General features: G+C 39.0%; 1 protein-coding gene across 2 annotated transcripts; it reads right to left on the reverse strand.

The window, feature by feature from the left end:
• Positions 1-1,916: 1,916 nt before the first annotated feature.
• Positions 1,917-19,142, reverse strand: fam124a (family with sequence similarity 124 member A). 2 transcript variants are annotated; one of them, XM_084121401.1, is made up of 5 exons: positions 18,868-19,142; positions 18,349-18,387; positions 16,524-16,555; positions 7,416-8,179; positions 1,917-5,109 (listed from the first exon to the last, which is right to left on the reverse strand). In XM_084121401.1, exons 3-5 carry the CDS (start codon positions 16,537-16,539, stop codon positions 4,249-4,251), a joined length of 1,641 nt encoding a protein of 546 aa, XP_083977527.1. In that variant the 5' UTR covers positions 16,540-16,555; positions 18,349-18,387; positions 18,868-19,142; the 3' UTR covers positions 1,917-4,248. The 2 variants fall into 2 exon arrangements, with proteins under 2 accessions (XP_083977527.1, XP_083977526.1); XM_084121400.1 differs by lacking the exon at positions 18,349-18,387.
• Between the last annotated feature and the right edge of the window lie 1,050 nt (positions 19,143-20,192).

The following is a 20,192-nucleotide window of genomic DNA, read 5'->3' on the forward strand; positions in this document are numbered from 1 at the left end:
GCACAGTCAGGGCTTGTGGACCTCCTTTGAGTTCACACTTGGTGATGTCAAGAAGTGCAGACCTAAGGGGCGCTGGCCTCGAGTTCACGTGAGAGTGTATTTTGGGACAGGCTTGATGACATCATGCCACCAAAAGTTAAATAGCCACGAAACTCCTCCCCTCAATTATCTGATTGGGCAACTTCGCAATGATTCCTGGCTAGGTAACTCGTGTGGAGGGTGCGAAAGTGCAGGCTTTGCTGAAGTCCGCTTTGAAGGCACAAAGGCAGCGCTTGCGAGCACACTTCTAAGTGCTGAAATGCCGAATGGGACACCCTACGGACTTGTACACTTGGCGAGTACGCGCAATTTAAGGCCATGAGACCGCGAGTCCACATGAAGTGTGCCATTTGGGATCCAGCCAAAGTGCCATTACATCACAAAAGTGCGGACTCATATATGAAGACTGCGAGTGTTTAGGGTGCCATTCGGGACAGGGGCAATATGATATTATTACAGTATCAACTGAGGCTGCTCTTCCTTTTGCAAGAACCCCTGTAGAACGGGGCCTGATAATAAATATTCATGCTAGGAATTGTTATGATAAAATTATGATGTGAGCACTGCTACTATACTACTACTAATAACTATTAATAATTATAATAATAATTATTATTATTGGATTATTATTATTATTCTCACTGTTATTAAATAATAATACATTTATATGAATACACATATATGTATATTGTAGGATGAGCACTGCTACTACTACTAATATTAGCTATTAATAATATGCATTATTATTATTATTCTCAGAGCTAAATATTAATACAAGTGTATAATTATACATATTAATAGTAGCAATCATTATTATTATGTGATCAATACTAATTATTATATAATTACTATTATGATTATTATTAATATATATATATATATATATATATATATATATATATATATATATATATATATAGTAGGTAATAGGTTTTTAGTTGTAGTAGTAATAGTAATAGTATGTAATAGGTTAATAGTAGTAGTAGTAGTAGTAGTAATACTAATGATGATGATGATGATTATAATTATTCTTGACTGATTATTCTGTCATTGTATTAATCGCATGTTTAATCTACAACTGCTTCACAGGAACTGACTTTATTAGAGCTGATTTATGTTCTAGTAGGGTCTGTCCGAGATTTGTGTGTTGGAACTAAAGCTATGTGATATTTGGTGAGTGCTCTCTTTCGTTCACCTCTCCTGCCCTATTTCCATAGCTCTGTGGCTGCTGGACCGGATTAACAGAATCCCAGTCCAGTGCCGGAGCGCGGTAGCACTGAGAGCCTGTATCGCCGTAGCGATGTGCCAGGTACGCTCACGGAATTAGTTGGGGGAGGGGGTGTTCTGGCACTGACAGAGGGGCAACTCAAAAGGACGGAACCCAGGCATGTCTGTCCTGTATGTGTATATATGTATGTGCACGAGTATCAACAGGTTACATGAATGTACTGAAACATAAAGGCGTTGACTGTTGAAAACATCTTTGACCTTTGACCCTACATTGAACCATGTTTTGAAAGAATTTTGAGACGGAAATTCAGTTAGGTGACTGGTACTTAATGTTTTGTTTTCGGAAAAAAATAAGAAGAAATGTACAGGGGGTGGATGAAATAAAAGGGTACTACGTGAGAAATTAGTCACTTTTTTACATGGCTCAATAACCTAATGCAGAACACATTTGCAACCAGTATTTGAATCAGATCATAATAGCTTATAATGATTAACAGGCATACATATTTCCATGAAGTATAAATCTTGTTTCCTGTGTTTGACCAGGTGAACATATTGGCCACATTATGCATTACATGCAATACATTTAGATAAAGAATTTTTTCACAATTTATAACAGGACCCAGTGACCAATCATAGTAGAAGTATGAGAAGAACTTCCCACAATTTATTTATTATTTTTTCTCTCCTGGAAACAGCTGCTAAGCCCTATAATAAACATAATAATTATTTGGTTTTATTACATCACATCAATAGCAAGTAATTCACACCATGAACTGAAAAAGAATATAATTACTTTATATTTGTAAACGCAGACATTAATGAATTCCTTGATTATTTTCTTGTCTATCCACATAATCATTGATATTTTGCACACAAGTCATTCTAATAAAATCTCGGTCACTGATATTTAAAACAAAGTATGTACATATAATTTAAAATATGTGATAATGTAAAGCATTACATTCAGGCCAGAAACAAAACAATTTTCCTAAACTCTTAAACAGAACAAATAGTGAAACTGTACAAATTGTAGAGAAGTAAATATTTTTCTCTAATAAAGTTGTGATGTGGCATAATACAAGTGTCTAGCACCTGTGTAGTTGCCATGTTCAACCACTAGGTGGTAGAGTTATATTCTTCATTGAGTTCTCTGACATCAGCAATAGATCTTTTGTTATTACAACTATTATGAAACACTACAGAATATCACCACATACAACAAGTAAAGTCATTCATTATGAATGCATGTTGCTAATAAAACATATTTGCTACAACAACATCAAAGCTTTTAAAAGGGATAGTTCACCCCAAAATTCTGTCATCATTTATTCGCCATCATGTCACAAATGTCCCTCCACTGGGACAAAAGCTTAAGTACAATCTGTTCATATAAAGTGATTGTATCTTTTCACAAGAAACCTCTCAGGTTTCATTAAACATATTTTACTTTGTGTTTCGAAGTAGACCCAAGGTATTATGGGTTTGGAATGACATGAGGATGAGTAAATGATGACATATTTTATTTTTTAGCTGATCTTTCCCTTTAAGGGTTTTCCACATTTAAATACTCAACTGCTAACAATTATAAAATACTAGGGGTGTGACGAGACGCTTACTCCACGAGACGAGACGAGACACGAGATTGGGTTCACGAGAACGAGACAAGACGAGATTTTTACACAATTTTTAAGAAATCCTCAATGATGAAATATATGAATGGAAAATAGTCTTTTATTCAACTGAAAATCACAAAATGCAAAACAATTTATGTGCATTTTGAAATCAACTTGTACTGAATGTTATTTTACTTCTATTTTAATGAATTCTATGCAGTAAAGGACATGCAAACACTGCAAAATGTTTTGCTATAAACTCTACTTCTCCCTGTACGATTTCACATGAGAAATCTAACTCCTTTCCACAAATCGAACATAAAAAAATAAAACAGTATAAATAAAATAAATATAAATAACTGAAATAACACTTTAAGTGCAAACAGTAAGTGTGTATCCATAATCAAAGTACTGCTCTCTCAAAACTACAAGTTCAAACAGAAACAATTTTTTTCTTCAAGCATGAAAAAGAGATAAATTAACTAAGATAAGCCTAAGATTATGGTCATGTTCTTTTTCAAGAATATAAGCATGTCGACGATTTCTGGCAGCAGTTGAGACCTTTGGGCAGTAACTAGGGCTGCACGATATGAGGAAAAGCTGCGATGTGCGATAACATTGTTTAATATTGCGATGTCGATATGACTTTAAGCTATAGGCCCTACTGTTCCCATGTATTAGTGCTTTAATAGGTTCTTTGCGCGATAGGTCAAATGTTTATTACCTGCCTGGTTCAGATTACACTATTTTAGCGCGATTTTGGCACGATCCGTTTCGTGGAGACTCGTAAAGGACAACGGGCGTCGGGACGCAAGATTCGATCGTTTCATTTCGTATAGTGTGTCATAGTGGGCGACAACGCGTCTGTGATGCTTCACGACATCACGACAGAAAGACTAGCATGTTTAATTTTAACGGTCCTCCACGACGGGTTGAGTGTGAGCGAGAGTGAGTGAGAGTGCGGTTACAGTGAGTGTGCGTGCGAGTGAGCGTGTGTGTGTGTGCGCGCGAGTGAGTGAGTGAGCGAGGGACAGTGAGTGTGTGTGTGTGCGGAGTGTGTGTGTGATTGGCCCGGCACACAAATGATTTAAAAGTGGCAGGGGCATCTTCAATACAAATTTCACCCTCACGCTCCATCACGCTTACATCACAACAACTCACGAGACAAAGTTTTTTTTTTTTTTTTTTTTTTTTTTTTACTCACGAGACAAAGTTTCACCTCGACGAGAAATCTCGTCGCGTTTTAATCTCGCGAGATCTCGTAACACGAGATCTCGTCACACCCCTATAAAATACATCAAAATCTCCCTCTTTTTACCCAAATGCCTGCATACATGTTAATGAGATGACTGTCCTGCACGTGTCAGATGTAAAATTCTTGCTCATCCTCCGCAGTGCCTTCTTGACTACAGTCATCTATTGTTGCAATACCATTGCCGTTCTGCTGTCCTCTGTCCTGCAGCGCATCTGGCTGTGAGACCCACACATTCTTCCGCTGAGGTTTGTGTACTACACAAGGTGTGGATTTTGCAGAGACACTCTGTGTTCTAAACGGCACAGAAGTCTGTCTTACAGAGAATGAGGTGTTATTATAGGTCAGTTCAGCAAAGTCAAGACCTCCATCTGTTGGAGGAGCTGACTTGGGCCGTGGTGCTGGAGCCTTTAGACGGGGCCTCAGCTGTGGATGGGAATAACCTGAGACCACCGACAGGTCCACAGAGCTGGCGCTGATGGTTTGTCCTGTGTCCACATCTGTCTCTTCAGCTCCCACTAGTGTATCGACATTGACGCGGAAAATTGGAGCAGCCATGGAAGAGAAGCAGCGAGGACGGAAGCTTGACGGGGAGGCACACGAGGAGCGGGACTCATCTGTAGGCAGAGAAAAGAGGGACTGTGTGCGGTGGCCTGTCCATCCAGCCCGAAAGAGTTCCACATTCCTCTGGAGCTTCTCCACGCGGCCCTCCTGATCACACAGAGTAGGTGGAGACGTCCTGGAGGCGTGTGTGACAGGAGACGGAAGGGTCTGGGTCCGCAAACGCGAGGAGTTCCGGTGGTAGCGCCGATTCCGGTAGGAGGCAGGGCCGCGACCGTATGGTGGAGGAGGAGGAGGAGGAGGAGGAGGGGGCAGCTCTGGTGGAGGAAGGGAGGTGACCGAAGGATCTTCAGGAGGAAGGTGATAAAACTTTGCAATGGTATGTTTGCGGTAATACCGTGAACCTTGAACCTGACAAAAGTCAAATTGAGAGTGTTATTTGCAATTAGTAGGCACTAGGTCTAGATATACTAAAAAAATTCTAAATACAAAATCACATATTTTAAAATGTAATAATATTTCACAATATTACTGTTTTACTGTATTTATGATCAAATAAATACAGCTTTGGTGAGCAAAAGACACTTTAAAATAAAAATTCATTTGAAAGAATAAATATGGTTTGTGTTGTGTTCTGTTAGTAATTGTAAATGTTGATGGGCCTATTCAGTACATGGCAATATAATAAATGTCAATATTTTTTTACTTTTGTGTTATAAATTGTTGCCACTTGACAATCTATAATAAAATCTGGGTCCTAAAGCAAAACAAGTTGAATATCAGCTGCTTTAAATCTTTAAAACTTCTAACGTCATAATAGTTTGACATTAAATGAAAATAGCTTGGGAAAAGGAGCCATGTTCCTGCAACTGCCAAACAAAACACAATGTGGCTTCGATAAAGTAACTGTACACCTGTGGAGTGAGAGAGAGAAAGAGTGAGAGAGGAAAAGAGGAAAAATTCTCTTTAAGCATTTTTGAGTGTGTGCGCATGAGAGTAACAAAGTTCCACTGTTTTCTGCTTCACACCTCACTGCACATTCCCTCCATCCTTCTACCTCTCCCTCGATCATTTTCCTCTAGGTTTTTTGGTTTTCCATCCATCTTTGAGCCTCTTTGTGCCCCTTTTTCTCACTGTTCCACTCACACATTTCCCACGTTCTCCACATTCATACTTTTCTCTCTTTGTCCTTCTATTCAATTACAATTTGTATGTGCTATATCTTCCTCTTGGAATAGTTTATGTTCCTTTTCCCTCATGGGTTCTTGTAGGGTCAAATTAACACTCACTGAGCACCAAATATTTTTGGTGAGTAAACAAAATGGTCACTGGCAAGGTAATGACGCAAAATACATGTGTTTTGAAGTGTAAAAATTACAGTATTTTAATGTATTTACACTAATGTTCAAAAGTTTGGGTTTGGTAAGTTTTTTTTTGAAAAAGTCTTCTGTAATATTTATTTGTTCAAAATACAGTAACAGTAAATTTCTATATGATTAATTAATTCTTGTGATGGCATAGCTGAATTTGCTACTAGTCTATATACTATATAGAGGAGACTGAGTTAAGAGGGAGACTTAGTTAAATGAGAGAGTTTGTCTATATGTCTGTATATAGTCTTAAATTTAAATTTTTGCACATTCATTTGAGCGATAATGTGTATTATGTGTGAAATCCTCCCTGTGCCATTTGGCACCAGCAGGGGTTGATTAGTTAAAAGGCTGTAGACCAAGAGCCAAACCTGCTTTGATCGCAGCTAATCCAGGTCAGGCAAAGTTGACCTGTATCTGTTTGTGTGTTAGTTAATTTAGCTGTCTTTAGGTTTGTTTAGTACTTTTAGATTAAATCCAGTCCACACACAAGAGGCTGGAGGTGTTTGGATCTCAACTAGGATACACATTGAAAAAATCAGCATTTGCGTTTTGCAAGACACTACCAAAAACACCCTTAGGACACCACTGCAAGAGATGCAAAGAATATGAGCTGCTCACTAAATCTCAGGCAACCAATAATGAAAAACTGATCCACAACTCTGCATCTTATATGAACTAAAGTTAGGTAGGCAGCTAGCTAATATTTGGCTACCGCAAAACTTACCACAACTCTTTGCAATGATTCTCATTTCCATGGTAACAGTGACTTATCTGATTCGTGGAGATTAATAGGATTGTGGGTAATGTAGTATACTACTGGGAATTCCTCAACTAAACATGTTTTTTTTTTAATGATAAATGGTTTCAAATGGTATACTGTTAGTTGATGCATTACATGTCATGAGCTTTTTTAAATCAACATTTTTAGGTTACAATTTATGAACAATATTTAAAATGTATAAAGGAAAGTGTTTTTTATCATTTTAATCACCTTTTTGCATTCACTAGTTCATTTCAACAGTACTGTGGTGTGAAAAAAATATAAGACTTTATAAAAGAACAAATAGTTCATGTAGTCTCTTGATTAATAAGAGTTTATACAATGCTATGTAAGATAATTGGAGTTTAGTATGTCACTGTAGTAGGATTCATAAACTTTCTATCGGAATCTTTATTTTCCCATACTTCTACTCACATAGTTTAGTCATTTAAATGTTTACACAGTTCATGGAAAGAAGTCAGTATATGGTCTCTGAGATGTCATTTACATGCCGTACAAATTTTTAGGACCTCAAAAAAGGCTACTCTAAGTTATATTTTCCAATAATATACTCTCTGTCTTACCTGTAGCAATATTTTGTTCCCGTCATAATCGTTGGTTTGCCAGCGGACGTCACTGATGGGCGTGCAGGGGCGTGGCAGCAGTGGCACAAGTTCACCGACATCCCTCACTCGAATCTCCATCACAGCATTTTCAGTGGGGGCGGGGCTCTGGCCTCGGGGCACCCGCTTGAATGACAACTGGATTTCTGTCTCAGGGTTGGAGTAGACCACACAGAAGCAGAAATCCTCCTTCTTCTGGGCAAGCCTTCGGCGCAGGAGCAGCCTGTACAGACGCACCTGTTCGGTGTAGGTCTCGAAGCGACAGTAGACCGTAAAACGCACAATCTCTTTGCCATAGTGCACGTGGCGAAGTGCCCATAGCGGTGTGCCTGGTGCCAGTGTAACAAAGTCCTGGCTGGCTGGTGAAAGGGGTAACAGCCCTCGTCCGTTCACACGCTCTGTGTGGTGGTATCGCCACGGTGGGCATCTCAGTTGACAGTGGAGACGTTTAAGACTCTCTTCACCTCCATATTCATCCTGTAGAAATAGGATGACGGCCAAGGATGGCTGGTGTGATGGCGGTTCAGTGACGCGCTGTAGGTGGGCCTTGGGCTTTCGAGAGAGACCACCTGCCCGTTCTGACACCCTGAAGAGGGTAAGTTCCGGGTGGAGCCAGGAGAGGACCTGATCAGCAGCTTGCTGGAGCGTTCTGGCCTGACCGGGGTCAGTGATGATGTGGATAGAAACTAGGAAAGGGTCTTGTAGGTCCCCCATGGACAAATCACCTAACAAAAAGACATAAGAGGTGGGTGGATAGAGAGAATGATCCATAAACAAGTTGCTGCACTAATTCAATATAATATATATGAATTCCAATTAAACAGTGTAGCGACAGATTTTCTTCTGTATTGTGACAAACATCCGTGTGAAACGGATTATAGAAAAATGTAGGTTGGGGACTTAGGTTGTTAAATTGGATGGAGGCAGATCTGAATGCGAGATTGCAGTGAATTGTAAGAAAGGTGTGGGGTTTAAAAGGACCAAATTGGAGAAGTACAAAATACATCAGCAGAAAGAAGTCTGTTGTTTCACCGGAAAATAAAGTTAGGATTAAACATATTGATTAAACATTACGAGGTAAAATTAATAATTAAAAAATTAAACATGCATGGATGAATTGTTCACAAAGACCATTAACGTACATTTAGAAAATAGATTGAATTTTCATTTCATGGTACTTTAAATTATTTTTATAAAGTAATATATAAATAAAATGGATTCATAATCCAGTTAAGTGATTTTTTTAAAATCCTTTTTAACTAAGGACACAATCCTTTAAAACTGCCTCAAACCATTATTGCTTTTCATATTTTTTTTCATAATATTTTCATAATAAAAAATATCATATGGTTAAATAGACATAAGGGAAAGCGTGCAGTTTTAGTCAGATTGTTTTAAAATGGACAGAAAATACAGTCTGAAATCACATTAACGTGTAATTCACTACATTTACCCTTTTGCTGACTGTTTAAAGCAAACTGATGTTTAATTATGTTTCCTACTACAAAAATATTTAGGGAAATAAGTATATGGTAAGACATTTATCCCTTATTTGGGATATATGCTTCCCCAGACTTCCCTCAGTTTGTGCACTGCTACCAAGCCTACCACACACTATTGCCTTTATTTATATGAGGTGAGTTACATGTTCTGCTTTGTTCTGGCAAACCTACTTCAACTTTGACTTCTATAAAGGAAAGCACTGCGGGAAATGAAAAAAAAAAAATGGATGGGCTCTCAAGACTGAATGAAATCTTTTCATCCATGTGCTCATGTTCTGTAATCAGGCTGTATAGTGAACAGTACAGCCTCATTAGTTGCATTAGTGGATGGTTAGTAACCCTGGAGAAATGCTTTGGCTCCCTGTAGGACTTCTGAATAAGGTTTGCCCTTCCACTGAACCTTTGACCAGACCGAGCCTTTAGTGCACACACATACACGCACACACACACACACACACACAAATATCCTTGAGCACTAAAGTACATAAAAGACCCAGTTAACAAAGTGATAAAGGCATATGTGACATTTTATGATTGCAGAAATCAAACCTCAATATTCATAGCAGGAAACAATTGTAATTGTATGACGTGATGTAAAAACACATGAACTCTCAACATTCTAAGAAATGCTGCATAATGTAGCAAACCCTTTTATTGATATATCCATCTGTCTGGCTGCTTTAATCTATAGCAGCACGATATATCTTTGTGTTGTTATTATGAGAACACAGTTATTGTTTATAGCTACTCTAACAAACACAGAATCAAACATTTTTCTCAGTATATAGCAGAAAGTGGCAGGGCATGGACACCTGCCTCTTTCTTTTCCTCCACTCCCCCCCCCCCCCAAAAAAAAACTCTGTCTCCTGACTCATGGGACTCGTCCCAGTTTGTTTGTTGTTTAAGGTTGGGGGCACCAGAGGCCGAGGGAACGCTATGCTCTTACACACGTACACACAAAAACACACTCACGCAAGTAAACACACTTCTCTAGTTGCACTGCACTCTTGCAGGTGTAACTGACACACATCATTCAATGAAGGATCCTTTCAATTGATCAGTGTAGAAAAAACTAAGCAGTACCCTATATATTCGCTAAGCAAAGGTACTTGCTCAGACTTAAAACCATACAATATTTTTTCTACTGTATGACCTCTAGATTGAATACACATATGCAGACAGTCTCACGACAGACCTAATGTGATCCAGTTAATAATTTCAATTGCCAAAAGCTTTCAGCTGGAAGAAATTAAATGTGAATGATATGGCACTTAGCCCCGCAGACACACGGTTGATTCTCAGGAAACGGTATCCTTTGACTTATTACTAATGCAATTAAGAAATCACAGATACTGAACTACTTCACATTGTTTTATAGATTTAACTCAAAGGAAATGTTAAAATAAAAGTATTTTTATTTTTAAGTGTTGTTTTTCATTGGTATATTTGTTCATATTGCAGTTTGCAAGTCCCCATTTATCAGGTTAATGGCTTATAATTATAACTTTGTTAGGTTTTTTTTTTTTTTCTTTTTTTTTTTTTTACAAATGTTTAGTCATGCTGTGATATTTATACCTTTTAAATGTTTTGATCATTCTGACATCTTTTGAACACACTATCAGTATATTATAATGGTTACACTATTGTTTGTTTTTTTTTCTCCCCAATTATCGTCAGACATAGTGGTTATTGCAATCTGTGACAACCCTAAACATTTTTCAATGTATGAGGATTAGCAGAAATATCTAGTGAAACATCAAAAGAGAAGCCTAATTGTCACAGAAAAGAATAATGCAGACAAGTAAAATCTGAATAGAGTTTATTGAATAACACACAGGAAGTTAGCAGGTGAATCTCTGGATTACAGATCGTGATGGTGATACTGACATGTGAGTGATAAGTCTTATCTGTTGCAGGTAGAGAACAGAAGTGGCTGGTGAACTGAAGACTGGCAGACAATGACACACAAGAAGACTGAAGACGAAGGGCGGGACAGTTCGATGCACAAGTAAGTAAGCCACAGGGAAATAGTCAGGTAGAGGTTCAGTATTGAACAATGAGACCAGATGCTGATGAGTGTGTGGAGCAGGCTTAAATAGAGTGGAGCTGATGAAGGTGATTGATGGCAGGTGTGAATGATTGTGAAGTGTGTGCAGGTGTGAGCCAGGAGGGATTATGGGAAATGTAGTGCAAGGTGACTGGTCTTGTGACTGAGGATTGTGACAGCCAAGGTGGAGGCTGACGTCAACTGGGGACGACCGACAGAGGCGAAGCCGATGGATCCCAGGGCGCAGACGGAGAGCCAATGGAGAAGAGAGACATCTCTGGCACAGGAGTCCTAGGCGATACCGCGGCAACAATTGTCTGAAGAGGAGCCAGACTGCCCAAAGACTGAGGCGATGCCGGTGTGATGGAGGACCGAGGCATACCCGAAGGAAAGGAGGAGCCTGCTGCAGCCATAGTGGTGGAGGAACGGAGTGTAGCGGAAGATCCGCAAGTCCGTGGTGGAGGTAGTGTGACAACTGATCAAGGGGGAGCCGGTGGGACGAGGCAACCCAGTGAAGTCAAAAGGCTGAGGGTGTCTGGTGGAGTCGAAGGTAGGAGGAGCCAAGGTGGAGCCGACACAGGTTGATGGGCCGAGGCGGAGCGAGACGACCTGAGGCTGGAGGCGGAACCACTGGATCTATCCGCTCAGGCACTAATGGTGGTTGTAGGACCTGAATCTCAACGTGAGTGCTTGGCATTACAGGAGATGGCGAATGGCTGACAACCTCCAGCAGAGGCGGGGCTGGAGGACTGGCTAAGCAGGGTGGTGATGGAAGCAGATGAAGGCAAGACATTCTTAAAGGCGCTGACCTCTTATCTTCGGGCACTGGCTAACACGGCGGGTGGTAGCTCTCTGTCTACGAGGGGCTCACATGATTCCTCCGTGGTAAACACTCTCCAGACACCGGATTATAGCATCCCTCCAGTTCAGCCCAGAGGTGTCTGGTAGGGTCTTGTCGTCAAAGATTTTTCAGTAAAAAAACCCTCATGAGCCACATCAGCAAATCGCGCTGCATAATCCATTTTAAGGTCTGGTCTTCTGTCACGGAATAGAAGAATGCAGACACAGGTAAAATCTGAATAGAGTTTATTGAATAACACACAGGAAGTTAGCAGGTGAGTCTCTGTATTGCAGATCTTGATGGTGATACTGGCATGTGAGTGATAAGTCACAGTACGATGGACAGTGTTGAACAACAAGACCAGACACTGACGAGTGTGTGGAGCAGTCTTAAATAGAGTGGAGCTGATGGTGATTGATGGCAGGTGTGAATTAGGGATGAGTCACGATCTTTGAAAATTCGATTAGCCGAACTGCGTGCGAAATTCGATCATAAAATTTTGATCATAAAGCTTTTTCGAATATCGTTATATTTTCTCGCAATTCCAATGTGTTCTACCTAATTGATGCCGTGCCTACTGTCACAGATTGCGCAGCAGGGTGTTTTCCTGTCGAGGACACAAGGTTTTGCTTACAAGTAGGTTGCGCCCTACTGCGCAATCTAGGCTACCTGCATTGTGTATATAGTGTAAACAAACAACAGAAGAAGAGCATTGCCGTGACCGTTAACTCTGCGACCAACCATGCAACAACCAAGAAGCTCCGTGTGGGACTCGTTTAAAAAAATGAACAATGATAAAGTTGAATGTAAATTATGCCAAGCAAAAGAATAATGCAGACAAGTAAAATCTGAATAGAGTTTATTGAATAACACACAGGAAGTTAGCAGGTGAATCTCTGGATTACAGATCGTGATGGTGATACTGACATGTGAGTGATAAGTCTTATCTGTTGCAGGTAGAGAACAGAAGTGGCTGGTCGGCTCCACCTTGGATGCTAGGCGTAGTGAGCAGATCACTATGCTAATTACTAAGATGATAGCTAAGGATATGCTTCCCGTCAGCTTTGTTGAAGGAGAAGGTTTCCGGGAGCTAATGAAATTCATTGAGCCTGAATACACCATTCCAACAAGAAAGACAATCACCACCAGAGTAGAAAAAATGCATGGTGAAAGCGCAACTGATCTCACGTACAGTGTCATTGACCACGGATTCGTGGACGGCACTGACAAATGAATCATGTTACGATCACTTGCCATTACATGCTTAACTGGGAGATGCAGAGTGCCGTTCTGCAAACCAAAGCCATGCCAGAGCAACACACGGCTGAAAATCTGGCACTTGTTCTTTCTAATGCTAGAGACCAGTGGGGGCTAACTGGAAAGGTCACAGCCTGCGTGCATGACGTTGGATTGTAATGGAGGAGGTCTTACCCGTGTTGCACTCGCTAAAATGTGCCACCACTGCCTTGTGTGGGGAATATGATGTGTCCATCTCCATGGTGTACCCGGTGACCATAACTTTACTGTCCAAGCATCTCAAAGAAATCCCAGGGGAGAACGCCAAAGTCAAGGGATTCAAAAGCACAGTGTCTGTCTCACTGGAAAGGAGACTTGGGTCTGCAGAAGTCATACATCGCATCATTCCAAGACCCAAGGCACAAGCACCTGAGATTTGCAACAGATGATGTTAGAGGCGCTGTGCAGGCCGAAGTCAGAGACCTCCTGTCCAGCATTGATAACGCTGGAGACATGGAAGGCGCAGAGGAATCGGGAGAAAGGCCTACTGAACCACCGGCGGCTAAAAATTCACGAAATGACGCCCTCTCTGCTGCAACAATTGCTGTCTTGTTCGGGCGAGGATAACATCGAGCAGACAGCAACAGCCACAACCGAACTCTTGCAATACTGCCAAGACATATGCCCACCAATGAACGCTGACCCCATGACATGGTGGAAGGCCAACGAGAAGAAATATCCCCGACAGGCAAAGTTAGCAATCTCCTACTTGAGTGTGCCTGCAACTTCTGAGTCCATCCATCCGAGTGGGTGTTCTCCGCTGCTGGACTAATTGTTAATAGGTTGCGCTCACGTCTCCTCCCAGAACATGTTGACATGCTAATTTTTTTTAACAAGAATATGACATATGCCTAAGCATTAGGCTATGAATAGTTACACTGATTGAAACTAATTTGTTAAAAAAAATTTTTTTACAAGTAGGCAGTTAAAGTTGTTTATGGCAGGTTCGCATAAAATCATTATGACATGTATACTACCGCATTTATTTTATTTTTTGATCTAACGAGCATCTGGTTTGGCGATGCAGAAACGGACTGTCGTGCTTATTGTTTTTATACTTTTTTTTCTTCTTCCAATTAGCCTACCATAGGCCTACTATGTAAAAAAGATAACGATGAGAACATGTTATTTGTTCAATTAATAAACAGTTTGTTTGATGACAAATCGCTAAAGATGAAATTGGCCTCTCTTTCTGTCATTGTGAGAATTTTTTTTTTTTTTTTTTTGATTTTCGAACAATATTCGACTTCTGCTACTCGATTCTCAAATGGCATTTTTGGCAGAAATTCACATACGTAGTGTGAATGATTGTGAAGTGTGTGCAGGTGTGAGCCAGGAGGGATTATGGGAAATGTAGTTCAAGGTGACTGGTCTGGTGACTAAGGATTGTGACATTAATGTTATTAGTTATTAATATTTTTTTCAATGAATTATTACAAGGCAGTGATACTACTATAATTTACTAAGTTATCTATTATTAATAAATTCCAAACTTACTGTAACAGGGTTGAAATACAGCAGCATATTCTCATGTTAGCATATTATGTGACCCTGGATCACAAAACCAGGTATATCGCACAGGTATATTTGTGGCAATAGCCAACAATACATTGTATGGGTCAAAATTATCGATTTTTCTTTTATGCCAAAAATCATTAGGATATTAAGTAAAGATAATCTAAATTTAAAAAATTGACCCATGTGACTGGTTTTGTGGTCCAGGGTCACATATGTCTAAATAAGGGAAATCTGGTCTGTAAGTTTATGTGTATCTTTCCTGACTATGAGACACAGCTCTGCGTTCAGCTAGATTCAAGAACTTGAGCTTGATCACTTTAAACCATCTGTAATCTCAGCTGAGTCTGTAATGGAATGTAATCTATTTGGCTGTGTGAGACTTAAGCAACAACATTAAATAAGTTTAGCACCAGCTTAACCATCCCTAATATACACCACAATCTGGTGCCATTCTTACACTGTAAAAGTGGTGACCTGCAATTATGGCTATTTCTCTCTTACCTGCCCCTTATATTTAATCTTGTTGGTGTAACATAATGCATTTGGGTTGACAGTGATGTTAAATAATATTTTTGATTTGTATTAAAATCAATTAATTTAGATGTAACCACATGAAGCATTTCTCTTTTTTTCAGTGTAGAAAAGTAAATGTACAGAGATATAAAGAGGGAACACAGAGTTCAGAGAATATGCATTCGACTACAGATTCTGTTTATGCAGAGCACTGAAGTTGTTAGTGATGTGACAAAACAAAGATATAGAGAGGAAAGTGTTGTGCACATGGTTACAGACAAAATCTGATGAGCTGCAGAAGCGACGAAATGCTGACATGACTGATGATGCAGCAGTAAGCAGTTATTCATGGCAGCATTTCAAGAAAGCATATTGTCATACTGTTGAAAAAGAGAGACAATGCAGAAACAATAAAGGGAAATGTGGTGGAAAAAGTGAAAAACATTTCCCTTCCATGTGGAGGTGTTTTGATAAAGGAAAAAGACAATGGAATATGAATTCAAAATAACATTCTCATTATAAATGAACATTATAAATTGCACCCTGTCATCTAATGAAATATATATATATATATGTGTGTGTGTGTGTGTGTGTGTGTGTGTGTGTGTGTGTGTGTGTGTGTGTGTGAGAGAGCAGCCCCTGCCCCTCTCTTTCTCCCCCTCTCTCCTTATTTCTCAAACAGTCTCATTCTGTTTTCTTCATTTTCTGTCCCTGATTCCCCACTGAACCACTTTTCTTCATTCTTCAGTAAATTATACAGTCTATTATGCGGTGTCCTTGATGGGCTCTAGGTTTTAGAGTGTGTGTATGCGTATGTGAGTAGGTGAGTGTGTCTATATGTGAGTGGGTGAGTAAAAGAGTGTTCTTCCTGCGCTGTCACTGGGAGGAGTGTTTCCTGCTGCCCAGATTAATGGGCTAATATTGGACATTAATCCCTCCATAGGGAAACAGACTGGGCCCAACACAGCCACATGGAAAGGTCAGCCACAGACACACACACACAAGCAGGCACTCACACGCAAACAAGCGGAGGTGTTAGAGCTCACGAAACACTTCAAGCTGTGATTTCGAGAACAAACTAATCTCACTGTCATGGCAACAATTGTCAAGTGTTTTAACTAACTGAAATCTTCCACTTGTAATTTCTAATGTGCTTTTTGAAATACATATTGTTCCAAGATTAGCTTTGCAAATAATAGTCCCTTGAAAACACCCCAGTGAGAACAAGACAACATGATGGTATTTGAAGTGCATCAGTCAGATATGGCGAGTTGAAAATGTGTGTGACATGTTTTATTATAAAGTTAATCTGAATTGCAAGGGGAATGTACCAACAAATGACATGTACTCACTGCTTGCTGATGACATAAGACTGTAGTCAGACCTGAGAAGAGAGTGAATGACAGAAAGGAGAGAGAAACAGAGAGAGACTTTTGTTAGAGACTGTTAGAGTGATTTAGGATTCCAAGGTTTCAAAGGAAGGTCCTACATCTGGACAAACAATCCTGGGTGTCATGATATATAGTGTGTGCAGTAGATCCTCTAGTGTATACAGTACACACACATATATGCAAAAGTTATGATCAAAGATTGTCTCTTTAGCTGCTTTGTGTCAAAAAACTTCTATGCTCCCAGCTCAACTGTTGCTGAGAAAGGTTAAAAAACAAACAAAGAATGAGACCTTTTTGAAATATTTCATACCTTATGTACACGTGCCATTGTTACCTAGTGTTTTTTTTTGTGTGTGTGTGTGTTCATTGTACATGCTTTGTTTTATCGCTCTCTGGTCAAACTTTTTCCTTTCCTATCTCTCTCTCTCGCTGTCTTCCCTGTTTCTCTGGTAATGAGAACAGTGTAATACCAAATATTTTTAAGAACAAGGAAATTCCATGTATAGTTAAACTTGAATTTTGAATGTTGTCATTTAATGCTGTAATGTTATGGTCTTTACTGGTAATATGGTGCAACGTACACTACTGTTCAAAAGTTTTGGGTCAGTAAGAATTTTTAAAGAAATTAATACTTTTATTTTGCAAGGACACAATAAATTAATCAAAAGTGATGGTAAGATATTTATAAAGTTACAAAAGGTTGCTATTTCAAATAAATGCTGTTCTCTTGAAATTTCTATTCATCAAAGAATCTTGAAAAAATGAATCATGGTTTCCACAAAAATATAAAGATGCACAACTGTTTTCAAAATTGATAATAATAAGAAATGTTACTTGAGCATCAAATAAGCATATTAGAATGATAGAATGATGATAGCACAAGAGACTTCTTTCAAAAACTTTTAAACTGTATTGTACATACCATGGTCTTTACTTGGTTTCTATGTAATATTTAATACAAAGAAAAGTATCATAAAAGCCTCTAAATGATATTGCCATTACAGTGAATGAGATGTGTTTTACATTTGCTAATCCTGAATCAATGAGTGCTGTATATAATGAAAATCTTAATGCGGGTGATAGAAGTGGTGAATTTTCTGTTGATTTTTATTATTAGTCTCACACTTCAACAATGAACTCTTGAGCATCATTAGAAAGCATCATTTTTAAAATTCTCTGATCTACTGCCATTCATGCAGTTTACAGTCAGTTACTGTTTTGGAAACAAACTAAATGAGAACATAAGGCACACAACAAGACACCCACGTAAACCTAATCTGAAAACCATTCGTGGAAGATATTCAATAGGCTATATTTACAAATGGGAACGAGCCCTTCATATAATTTTTACCGGATCATCCAGATACAACACATTTTTAGGTCAGATAAATTTCTAAGACATTTTTGTCCATTTTAAGGATAAGTTTGATCTAGATCTAGAACTAGATGATCAATCTCAGTGGTAAAAAGAACATTTTAACAGAAATGTTGTGATTCCAACTCAATGATGGATAAGCTATCAACATTTGAACTTAAACCAAAAGTTGCTGCTGTGTACTGTAAGTGGCTTTGGATAAATGCATCAGCTAATTGAAGACTGGAAGGCTGTCACTGAAGTCATTAGAAAGGTGATGAGGCCAACAAATGATTCAGAATAATATTCTAAAACAGATTATATACACAGTTACATGTACTCCAGAATGTAGGATTTAAGCAATATGCCAAGACTACAGTCCTACTAAAGCAGTACCTACACCTACAACACAGCCATTATGATGTGACATACCTATAAACAAACCAGGATGCATCTTTTCATCGTTCACAGCTGAAAGCACAGAATGATGGTACAGATCACACATGACTTTGAAATAATTAGAGTTAAATCTCAGATAGAGAGCCTATGTGAGAGGTATGTGATTATTAGAATGGCTACTTCTGTCACTCTCTTGTGCTAATCAGCCAAGAAACATGCAATAAGAGCTAAACTCATTGAAATCTCTGCGCCAGATGTCTTGGGTGTTAATGCCAAACAACAGATGGTTAAATGAGAAATGGGGCAAAAGAGGTAGAAACGAAACAAGAAAACTTCAATTAAGCGCCCTGCCAAAATTATTTTTTATTAATGACTTGCGCGGATAATGAATCAGAATCCTCGTCAAATTACTCACTTTAAATGAATCAGATTCTTCTAAGCGCGTTGGTGTTTGTATCACATCGGCGTCTAAGCTAGTGCATTATGGCTATATTCGCAGTAGGCTACTTTATTTCATTATCTAAGCAAAATAAGTTTTTTATCATCGCTCACCCTCCGGTCTCCGCTCCTGAATCAGCGCACTCATCTTCTACTGAATTCTTCATCTCTGGTGAAAGTGTCAGACAGTAACTTCACATGCCTCCCGTTTTCTCTTCTGCACTTTAACGCCCACGTACACGACACACAATGACTGCGAATAACTTTATAAAGCTGGGATGGACAAAAGACCCCGGTAAGGGTGACAGGAACAGGTAACAGTGACCCGCCAGAGTCTGTCTGATCTGGTTCGTTCGTGAAGCTTTGTGCGTCACCGTCGTTCATTCAATTCAATAGCGTTGCGTTTACCGCTCCCAGGTGGCACAGCGAGTATTTCACTGGACCATGAGACAAACATAATGCGCACTCAGTCTGCGTGGAATGTGAACATTAGGATAAATAATAAAATAAAATAAAAAATCACTTAAAGTAGGCTATCTATAAAGCTATATGCATTACGAAATATTATTAATCTTAAAACATAGTCGATATGGATGCTGCATGCATTATGGATGCGTTGCGACACAATGAGAAATCCCCGACAGAAATATTTTACAGGCGCACTCACATTTGTTTATTTTGCCAAAATGTTTTACATATTAAGAAAATTAATAGGATAGGCCTACTCTTGAGATATAACTTAAATAGCTTAATGTAGGCTAGATACATTCTATAAAAAAGCTTTATTCTAATAATAATAATTCGTTACATTTATATAGCGCTTTTCTGGGTAGGTTACTCAAAGCGCTTTACATAATTATGGAAGGGGGAATCTCCTCAACCACCACTGTTCTACATGGAGCAGGTCGCCCTCTCATGGCTGCGGTGTTAACATCACATAGATATGTAGATTCCCAATACAACAACAATGATAACGTGTATTTATGGAAGCAGATCAGTCTCATTATTAATTCACGCAAAAAACTTGATTCACATGCGTTGACAATTTCACATGCATGAAACAACATTCACGTGCACACACACACAAAAAAAACGTGCGTGAAAAAAAAAAAATATATTCACAAAAATCAATTCACATGCGCAAAATAAAATTATATATTCATAAAATATATTTTACAAATGCAAAACACAATTCGTAGATATACAACTGTGCACAAAAATCTTCGAATGTTTAAAATTTATGAGTTTATCCTGCAAATCGTCAATCACGTGTAAATCACCTTGGATTTGTGTGCTGTTTTTGAGACTTTACTGACAGTGCTCTCCTCCTACATGGATCAGTCGTACTCTTTAGCCAATCAGATTTAATCTTAGCAATCGACCAATCAGCATCACTAGAGGGCGTGCCTACCTGCATGTTACTCATCAGCTTTCAAGTC

The sequence above is a fragment of the Abramis brama genome, assembly GCF_963993115.1.
Source record: "Abramis brama genome assembly, chromosome: 8".
In the NCBI taxonomy this organism is placed as follows: Eukaryota; Metazoa; Chordata; class Actinopteri; order Cypriniformes; family Leuciscidae; genus Abramis; species Abramis brama.